Source organism: Ctenopharyngodon idella, chromosome 23, assembly GCF_019924925.1.
Source record: "Ctenopharyngodon idella isolate HZGC_01 chromosome 23, HZGC01, whole genome shotgun sequence".
NCBI classification, from domain to species: domain Eukaryota; kingdom Metazoa; phylum Chordata; class Actinopteri; order Cypriniformes; family Xenocyprididae; genus Ctenopharyngodon; species Ctenopharyngodon idella.
In genome coordinates this window covers 19,620,815-19,632,057 of record NC_067242.1, presented here as the reverse complement: position 1 = coordinate 19,632,057, position 11,243 = coordinate 19,620,815, and the positions used below count along the sequence as shown (strand labels likewise).

The 11,243-nt window shown below is 35.9% G+C and overlaps 1 protein-coding gene across 1 annotated transcript; it reads left to right on the top strand.

Annotated features, from left to right (window-relative positions):
* The first annotated feature begins 419 nt into the window (after nt 1-419).
* On the top strand, nt 420-6,972 carry pi15a (peptidase inhibitor 15a). Its single transcript, XM_051881672.1, has 6 exons — nt 420-577; nt 1,003-1,335; nt 2,113-2,231; nt 2,371-2,503; nt 3,826-3,941; nt 4,460-6,972. The coding sequence occupies exons 2-6, from the start codon at nt 1,057-1,059 to the stop codon at nt 4,593-4,595; spliced, it is 783 nt and encodes a 260-aa protein (XP_051737632.1). The 5' UTR covers nt 420-577; nt 1,003-1,056; the 3' UTR covers nt 4,596-6,972.
* Nucleotides 6,973-11,243: the final 4,271 nt, after the last annotated feature.

Below are 11,243 nucleotides of genomic sequence, written 5' to 3'. Positions count from 1 at the left end.
GTTCTAGACAATAATTTACAGGGATAAACTGTAGATTTCTAAACGACTGTAATTTGAAGTAAATTAATATGGGGCTATCCGGCACTAACAGTTACAGATTTTTACACAAAATTAGTTACAACACTCCCTAGTTTAATACTCATATATTTGTTCATTTGGAACCTCTTTATTGGCCGTTGCAATGGACTAAGCTGCATTTTGGGGTCACGGGAATATTCGCTTGCTTATCTTATGTTTTCTTTTCTACTCACGCCAGCTGTGCAAACTAAAAGCAGATGTCTTTATTAAGCCTGCTTGTATGTGCCAGTGAATTGATAAAAGAAACGCAGTATTACGTCTCAGATGATGTCACGTTTCAGGTGACGAATGGGGCGGAACCCCGCGCACCTTCAAAGCCGGAACACTTCCTGAACCGGTACCTCAGCCGTATATAAAACCGCAGCGCTTCTCAGCAGGGAGAGGGAGAGAGAAAGAGCTCGCGAGTTCACAAAGACTTAAAGCAAAGCTACTACTGGACAGACTCAGGCAAATAGGAGACGTTTTTATATTCACAGGCTGATCTAGCATCCCTGAGAAGGTAGGGACATTTGTGTTTACAAGTTATCTTTTTTTTTTTAATTAGATTGTGTGTTGGGTTATTGTTGTATAGCGTGTAGACAAATGTCTGCATGCTCAGTGTTGAATAAATAGTCTCATTTTATTTAAAGCATTTTATTTCTGTTAAATTTATGCTAAAACGTTTTGCTAAAATCAAAACAAGTTAATATGAAATTGATACCTTGTATATATTCTTAAGTTCAATGCACTTTTACAACCAATGTGAATTTAATTCTGAAAACTAATACATTTGAATAGAAATGATTCTGACAAGTTAGAAGAAAAGATGTTATATTGATGAAAATGTTTTTTTTTTCAATGCTGTCTCAAGGTAAAGTGAAGGTCAATTGATATAATAGGGTTTAATGTGTTCTCTAATAAATGGGAATCATTTGTGTTTCACAGGCAGATTCTGCAAAAAAGGAATAGAAACCTCTCGCCACATCTCAGCCATAAATCATGAATGAAAACAGTTTGGCTATTGACATTCTGCTCTTGTGTATATCCTGTGGAGCAAGTGCACTGGCAGCCTTCAATCCCACTGCCTCTTCATCGCTGCCAGCAACCAATTTCACTGATATTGGCTCTGCGCCTCCAAAATATCTCACAGAGGCCGCAAACCTTCCCAAAACCAGACGGAAACGTTATATTTCCCAGAACGATATGCTCACTATTCTTGATTACCATAATAAAGTCAGAGGGAAAGTTTTTCCCCCAGCCTCAAACATGGAATATATGGTAAGTCACTTATAATAATTGCCTTTTTAAAAAAAAAAAAAAAAAAAAGTAGCCTGTGATACAATCAGGAACAGTTTGAATTTTAGAAAAAAAGTTCTGCTTGTTTGAACTTTTGCTCTACACCCTCACAGCAGTTCATTGGGTTCAGTTGTTTTATTTATTTAATTGTATAATTACCTGGCATTTTGCCTGGAAAGCACATTGCTGCTGTTGTAGTTGGACACGTGAACGTTGCACATGTAACTGCGCTCATCACAGGATGCAGGAATGACAAACTTCTCTGTGTCCATTTGGCACCAGCAGCTGTTGAGCAGATTTAATTGGCTCGGACCACCAGAGTAGATCCTTTCCAGCATTATCAATGTGCTAAGACTACAGCTAAGCACTGAAATACTTTCAAAAGTGCACAGTCATGGGAAATGCTGTATTAAATATGTTTCAATAGACCTAAATGTTTTTTTTTTTTTTATGACTAATTCTCTGATTTAACCCTGATTAAATGGGCAAAGATTATGTAATGGTCTACTGTGTGTTGAATAGTTTAGCTATATTTTCCAGTATAAAATGGGTATCCATGTTTTATGACTTAACTCACTTAGGAGTCTATCAAATCTGTGTTAATGTTTGGAATTTTTGTTTTAATCTTCCTTTTATGGACAGAATTTATCTGTGGAAATTCATCATGCTTTCTTAAAAAAATAAAAACATTATTTATTAAATAATGCAATGAATAAATTTAAATTTAGTAGACTGATGAAAGTGAATTTCATGTCTCAGGTCTGGGATGACACTCTTGCAAAAACAGCTGAGCAGTGGGCGTCTACGTGCATTTGGGAGCATGGTCCTCGCAGTCTTCTTAGATTTCTGGGTCAGAACCTTTCAGTTCGAACAGGAAGGTATGCATCTCCACCCTCAGTCCCAGTTTGTGATCACTGATGCTTTTACTGTACCAATAGACATTTTGGCCTGAAAGACCAAGCTAAGCACTTTATCACACCATAATGAGATTTAGTGCTATGTTTGGATTGTTTACAGGTACAGATCCATTTTGCAGCTGGTGAAGCCCTGGCATGATGAAGTGAAGGACTATTCTTTTCCCTATCCTCGAGACTGCAATCCCAGATGTCCTCTTAAGTGCTATGGGCCTATGTGCACTCATTATACACAAGTGAGTTGATTTAAGATGGTCTTCATGAAATGAATTTCTTCATCTATAATACCAATCACAGTTTGGGGTCAGTAAGATTATGGGTCAATGATGTGACGGGTCATTTTTTTGTCCAAAGACCTTAATAATAACAATAAAAAAACAAAGATATGACATCCAAAAGTATGTAAGGTAGAACAACTAGATCTTTTATTGAATCCAAAAGGTTTTAATTATATTTTGCTACATATTTTAAAAATTTTGAAGTGTCAAAATGTAATTTGGTTTAACCATCCAAAGGCCAATACAGCCATTTCATTTGTGATTAAAATATCTTAAAATGTAATGTGTATATTTTTTTTATTCTGGCATGATTTTACAACATCATATATCAACATAGTGCAAAATGGTATTAAGATTAAGAAGTCGTCGCTTTTTTATGAGAAAGAATGTCCGGAAAAATGAATTTCATTGATGTCATTCGGAGTAACCAATATACAGTAAAGGAACCATTTTGGATCAAGTCATGCGGTCAATATCATGTGAAAGGATGTGACATCATTCAGACACCTGCAAAGGACCACATGGTCATGAAGCAAAGTAACTAACACTCTCTTAACTATTTGAAAAATTTATATTTTCACTTGCTCATACGCATGTCCCGAATCATCAGGTCATTCGGTACAACCGTTATAAAACATGGAAAATGTTGTAATATTTTAAAAACTTACTAAATATAAAATGTTTGATTGTCTTTTTGCTAGCTAGTTAGATATCAGCCTGTTCGCATTGTTTGAAAATATCGTCATTCGGTATAACGAAAAGTGCAAAATTCGGTATAACCGAAATAATTTTTTTTTTTTTTTTTGAAAGAAATTAATACTTTTATTTAGCAAGGATGCATGAAATAGATCAAAAGTGACAGTAAAGACATTTATAATGTTACAAAGGATTTTTATTTCAAATAAATATCAAAAATATTAAGCAGCACAACTTTTTTTAAACATTGATAACGATGGAAAGTGCTTCTTGAGCACCAAATCAGCAGATTAAAATGATTTCTGAAGGATCATGTGACACTGAAGACAGGAGTAATGGCTGCTGAAAATTCAAATTGTATTACAATATAAAATATATATAAAAAAAAAATAAAAAAAAGAAAACTGTTATAAAATATATTTCATAATAATGGTGTTTTTTACTGTATTTTTTTATCAAATAAATTCAGCTTTGGTGAACATAAGAGACTTAATTCAAAAACATCTTACTGACCACAAACTTTTGAACGGCAGTGTTTATCGTTCTCATTTGACCATTGCACACTTGTTGCTTGTCTTTACCAGATGGTGTGGGCAACCTCAAATAAAGTAGGATGTGCCATCAACACTTGCCATAATATGAATGTTTGGGGCTCAGTATGGAAGAGGGCAACATACTTGGTGTGCAACTATTCTCCAAAGTAAGTATGTTTTCTGTGCTATAGCTAAGCTAAACTCCAGAGTGAAACTCTTCAGTAACATAATTAGGCTAAGCTAGCAATTTGACACTCCTCTGTTAAAAACATTTTTTGACATGGACATCCAAGGGGCTTTCTGGTTCAAAGACCTAGACGACCTCTCGCATTCCTGCTGCATGTGGAATTTTAGCGGAATTCTGCCTCTAATTCCAGAATCAAAGCACCATGATCTTGTGTGGCTGGTGACTTGTGACTGACTTGTGACCTCCTCCTTTCAGTCTTATAGGGCAGCACACTTGAGAAAATTCTTAGGCTACTGCAGAGTTATTTTTAAGCTCTAGTAAAGACCCGACTTGCTGTCTGAGAACTAGTTAAAGTAGATCCGGATTGATTTAAAGCATGTCTTCTCATAGAACCAACATAGAATCACAGTTAAAATGGAAATAGTTATTGTATGCTTCATGTCACAGGTAATTTCAAGCAATTGTCATTGACAATGTTGATTCTTTTGTTGTTTACAGGGGGAACTGGATTGGTGAGGCCCCGTATAAAGTAGGTGTTCCTTGTTCCATGTGCCCTCCGAGCTATGGAGGATCATGCAGTAACAACATGTGCTTTCCTGCCGTGAACTCAAATTACCTGCACTGGTTCAAATGAACACAGACAGAATGTACATGCCCATCACAGAGACACTGTCCCTTGTGGGAATTTGCACAACATTCCTGCATCACCCTGTTTTTTTTTTTATATATGGGCCATATAGGACCATGGATTGCAAGGCAGCAAGTTTTTAAAGACATGTACATAACTTATTTTTCAGTGTTTATACCATTATATTGTATTGTGTATGTACCCATTTATAGGAAATAGTTTATTTCCTGAGAGGGACTCTACTGTGATCTGTCAAGTCATGATTGGTGCTTACAGTATTTAACCGTAACTGTATTTCAAGAACATAAGGTGCAGTTGCCAAAATTCCCATCAGGCCTTGTTAGCAAGTCTAACATTGCACATTGACTGTAGTCCCAGACTGGTCTTAAAGGGATAGTTCACCCAAAAATGAAAGTTCTGACAGAATTTACTCACCGTCAAGAGTCGTTTCAAACTCTTATGGCTTTCTTTCATCCGTGGCCATTTTGAAAACTTTTTCAGCTGTTTTATTAAGGGCGTCAGAACAAATTGTACACCTCCTTTTTGGAGCTTGAAAGTTTTGGACCCCATTGACTTTTATTGTATGGCTGAAACTGTATTCAGTATGCAGAAGATATTCTGTTATGATGGACTCATTCTAATGTCTTTCCAAACCTGTATGACTTCCTTTCTTCTGCAGAATGCAAAAAAAAAAAAAAAGATAATTTAAATAATGTTGGTATAATGGGAACCGAAACTACTGCTACTTTTATGTCCAACATAAAGCCCGAAACACACCAAGCCGACGCCGACGAACTAGTGGCGACGAAAGCAGACTGCGGGGTTGGCTCACGTCAGCAGCGTCTGGGTCCAAAGTTGCCCTGACACACCAAACCGATGCTCAACACCCGATGGCCAAGTAGCACGTCCATTCTGCGCCTGCGTAAGAAGAAATGCCTTTCCATACCAGCAGGTGGCAGTAGCTGAACAGCCAATCAGAATGATCAGATGGTCCAACTGACCGACGAGCTCCGACGCCGATTCAACATGTCAAATCGGCTAAAAAAAAAAAAAGCAGACGAGGACCAACTTCAGCCAACAGTATGGAACACACTGAGAAAACTTAATCGGCCGACGAACATAAACTGCCCGACGGCCAACCGTCAGCTTGGTGTGTTCCGGGCTTTAGAAACAGTCATACAGGTTTGTAACAACATGGGGATAAGTAAATAATGACAGAATTGTCATGTTAGCATGAACTATCCCTTTAAATCAGGGGTGTCCAACCCTGCTCCTGGAGAGCTACCATCCTGCAGATTTCAGTTCTAACCCCAATCAAACACACCTGAACCAGCTAATCAAGGTGTTCAGGGTCACTTGATAATTACAGACAGGTGTGCTGGAGCAGGGTTGGAACTAAAGTCTGCAGGACAGTAGCTCTCCAGGAGCAGGGTTGGACACCCCTGCTTTAAATCATATGATGTCATATCTATTAACCCTGGCGGTTTTGGTGCTTCAGAAGAAAAGTTAAGCTAGCTCTTCCTGAACTGGGACACAACAGAACTTCACTGGTTTGAATACACTCACTGGCATTCTTAGTTATGCTTTGCTTTGGGTCTTCCCTCTTGGAAGGCCTCCACATGCTTAAAGCCTATAAGCGTGTGCTTGGGGCTTAGAAATCATGGATTAGTTTGAAAAAACAATTGCATTTTGCAACCCCAGAAAGAACATTTAGTGAGATGGCTAATCTTGCTGTACCCTCATGAAATGTTGAGGTGGATTAACATGGAAACATGTTTGATGTGTAAGTGCACCTTATAATGTTTTTTTTTTTTAAATGTATTGTTATTTAGAAGTCTGTCATTATTTGTGATTTTTACCATTTGTACATACATTTACTATGGATTCAGCAGTACAGTCTCTACAATGCATGCATAACAGTAGCATGCTATTGCATTGTATTGTGTTAATTTGTATTTTTTTTTTTTTTTTCCACACAAGCACTTAGGGAAATCTACCAGGCACTGCTCTGCATATGGAGGGGATAGAAAGGGCTATTTATCCCTTATCCATTCATAATGTTCAACATGACTTCATTTATAGAAATGGTATTTTCTGCTAAATTCAGTTCTGTAAAATATGATTTTTAATGATGTCATAGACTGCATCTCTTATTGTGTTAATGTGTATTTGTAGACCTCTGAAAACTAGTTCTGGTGCTGGATTTGATGAGCATAATGTAAATTTGTGTATTTGCACCTATTGTTAAGATTCAATATACCTAAATGGCAACTGTATTTCATTAACAATTTATTTATCATCTGAAATAAGCTGTACATAACCTTTTTATACAAATCTCTCTTTTTTTTTTTTTTTTAATATAAATTTTGTTATTTAAACCTGTCATTTTGTGCCTCATTGCAAAGCAACATTGTTCAAAGGTTTGGGGTCGGTACGATTTTACTTTTTTAGCATGGAAACATTAAATTGATCAAAAGTGGCATGTATGCTGTTACAAAAGATTTCTATTCATCAAAAAAAAAAAAATCCTGAAAAAAAAAAAGTATCATGGTTTCCACAAAAATATTAAGCAGCACAACTGTTGATTGATTATAACAATAAGAAATGTTTCTTCAGCACCGAATCAGCATATCAGAATGATTTCTGAAGAATCATGTGACACTGAAGACTGGAGTAATGATGCTGAAAATATAGCTTTGCATCACTGGAATAAAATTAAAATATACAGTATGAAAATAGAAAACAGTATTTTAAAACTAATAATATTTCACAACATTACTAATTTATTGTATTATTTGATCAAAGAAATGCAGCTTTTTTTCAAAAACATTAAAAAATCCGACCCCAAACTTTTGAAAGGGCAGCTCACAAATAACACCCATTAGCAACAGTTTTGAAACAAGACTAGATGATGAAAGAGACATCCCCATTGCTGGTTGAGGGTTGAAATGATTTTGGACTTTGGCCCACAAGCAAAAACAAATACATTCAAACCAGAATATCTATTATTATTTGAAGAATATGTATAAGTATAAACAATACCACCACCCTTGTTGACTATTTAAATTAATGTTGTATTTATACTTTTTAATGAGACTGCTTGCTGATGTATTTTGTATTGTTGAATAAAGCTAAAAAAAACCAAAGTATTTTTCCTTAAATTGTGTGAATCAGTCCCTTATTCCCTCCTTTTTGCCCTCTGTCAACCCGTCCCGTTCTCGTTTTCTTCTCTTTGTTTTTTGCACAGAAACAGACAGAGCTGATAGTGATTATGGGATCTTTTGAGAAACAATTTCTCATCCCTGTTCCTTTTGATGCTCTATTTACAATTTCACTAAGCATTGTAATTGTAAGACCACTTCCTTGATATGAAAATTGGTTACAGTTAAATCTTGATAAGAAAACGTTGACTTTGGCCCAGCTGATACCCGTCTTCTACACAAACAATATGTATATGATCTTACTTAGAGGGGCCTGTAACGGAGCGAATGAAACCGATGAACTCTGTGAAAGTTACAGGCTCCACCTCATGCACTCATTTGGGAAAGGGTGGGGCGAGCAGGCAGACAGACTCTCACCACTACCAAATTCAGCAGATTTGGGAGAAGAATGCAGATATCGCAGGGAAATATGATGCCATAAATGTTTTGATCTATTGGACAGACACAGCTGTTCCTGTACAGACTTCCAGCTGTGAGAAGAGGCACAATCCTGCCAATGCCGTACAAAGAATAACAGGCCATCATACTTTATAAAAAAAAAAAAAAAAAAAAACCTTAGGTATGCAGTAGCTGTGCAAAAAAAATATGCCAAAACATTAAAAAGGTAGTGTTTCACAGGAAGGATGAAGTGGGTGTACAGTAATTCTGAATGGACAGGCTACGTCAGCATCAAAAAATGGACTCTGTTTGCTACCTTTCTTACTGGTCTTATTGTGCACGATTCATAGTGCGTGTTATTCAAAATAAAAATGTGTTATCTTTATAATCTTTAATCAAAATCTAATAACTTGCACTTCCTCTCGAACAAATTTCCTTTCCCACTAACGTCAATCTGACGGCATGGACAGGGAAATTAGCCAAACGTTTAATCCGCTTCTCTCCAACTACCTGTTTGCAGTGACGACCACGTCAAACTAGTGTAGCAAAACAGAAATGGTGACAAAGTCCATTTTCACCCCAAAACTAAACTCTGATCCGCTTCCTTTACTGGCCTGCTGCCTTTTTTGCAGATCATTATAATACCCCTTTCATGATCTAGTCAATTTCCGAAGGATAAAATGAAATTAGATAGATAGATAGATTCTGAAATTTATATCAATGCTATTTGTTTTGTACTGATAGGTCCCGTAACATGCAATCTGCAAGCAGTCACGTCATTACTGCAGGGTAGAAGCTGATTGGCCTCTGCTGATTCTGCAGCCAATGAGATTGCTTGCTCAACATTTAAATAGTCTAGTTCAGTGTTTCCTTCAGGCTAGTCCTTTCTAGCGTTGCAAATAGAAATGGGAGAAATGCCACTGGACATAAGAAGGATGCAGTTGATAACTAACTATTGGGCTAATTTGCAGGGACTCAATGATGAACACCCTACAAAAGGGGTGCTAAAAGAGTGTTGGGAATATGGGAAATGTAAAAAAGATAACTTTGGATGAATAGGAAACGAAATGGTAAAAGTGATTGGGGTGCATGATATGAAGGTTAGCCTTACAGTGGTATACCCGGCAATGGCTCCATGGAAGATGGTATGTCCTGAAGTACATTGGAAATTGTTAAAGATAAAACAAGAGGCAAATATTGATTTGGCAGATGCTTTTAATGTCCATTTAATAAAAACATGAAAAAAGATGTTATTCAGATACACTGTAAAAAGTAATACGCTCTACCTACTTAATAAAATTGTAGCAACAGATTACAAGCAATATTATTAATCAAATTCAACATATAAGAATTGAGTTAGAATTAATGAAATTAATTCCTTGAAAGTCAACCATTTAAAATGTGTAAAATTTGCAAACACCATTGCAAAAACTACAAACTGACAAAAAGCAAAGAGTCAAACTGGCCATCTAAATGAAACACCGATAACCATAATGGTGACCAATCATTTTCAATAAAATCAACATCAACATCTAAACCTCTTTTAATTCATGTGTTTCTCTTTCCTTCAGTGATTCTACTTGTTATCATCAGGTTTCTTCAATGTTGACAATAAAAATTAAAGAATTCTTAATTCATCTTTGACGTCTGTCTGTTATTCAGATATTTTTGTTTAAATTTTACTTAAATTTTACTCGTTTTAAATGGTTTACATTTAAGAAATTAATTTCATTAATTCTAACTCAGTTCTATTTGTTGAATTTAATTAATAATATTGCTTGTAATCTGTTGCCAAAATTTTATGGAGTAGATATAGTGTATTACTTTTTACTGTGTATATACTGATGGAACAAAGAAACCAGAGACAGGATTTGGTGTGGTAATTCAAGAGAACGGGATAAAAAAAAAAAAAAAAAAAATAGAAGGAAATCAAATAATTAAGGAGTGTATACAGTAGAGATGGTAGCAATTTTGATTGCTCTGAGATGAGTGGAAAAATCAAAAATAGACAAAGCTGTCATTTGTTCAAACTTTTCATCAGCCCTAGTAAGCCTAAGATTGTTTCGATCCAAAAGTCGACAAGACATATTATTTGAAGTACTTCAATCTGTAACAAGGATAATAAAGCAGGGAGGCCAGGTTAAATTCTTGTGGGTACCAGCACATATGGGAGTGAAGGGAAATTAGAGTATTGATGAGGTGGCAAAAAAATGCATTAAAGGGATAGTTCACCCAAAAATGAAAATGGTTCCATGATTTACACAATGCGTTCTTACACGTTGTTGTGTAGAACATCATGGCATTGTGTACTACGTCGCGGAAGTTAACGCTTTTTTGACGTATGTCAAATGCATATGGCTGTCACGCCGGAAGCTTTTTATTTTACTTGTCTTACACGAACGCATCAAGAGTTCAATTTAAAGGCAGCTTTGGAGATGAGTATGAATGGAGGTTAGAGAACTGATAAACTTTTTGAGGGAAACGGCTTTTTCACAGGATATGATGGTATGTGTTTTTGGTAACACTTTATTTTAGGGTCTTTTAACTAGTTGCTTATTAGCATGCATATTAATAGAATATTGGCTATTTATTAGTACTTATTAAGCACATATTAATGCCTTATTCTACATGACCATATTCTACATTTTTAATCCTACCCAATACCTAAACTTAACAACTACCTTACTAACTATTAATAAGCAGTAAATTGGGAGTTTATTAAGGGAAAAGTTGTAGTTATTAGTTTATATGTGTTCCCTATACTAAAGTGTTACCGTGTTTTTTTCTTCCCTTTATCCCCTTCCCTCACCAAAGATTGTAAACCTAAAATCTGATCGACAGTCCGGAGCAGAAGGTGGCGGTAATGCACCAAAACGTTGGATGCCAACCACCATTAAAAAAGAAGAAGTAGTAGTCCTTTCTATGAAATGCACCCTCTTAAGATAAGCGAACAATCTTTTATTATCCCAAATCACTCAAAAATGTTGCATGGTCTGTCTGCATTTATCAGTTCATTAATGAAGCAAACAGACACATGTTAAAAGTCATGTTTGAT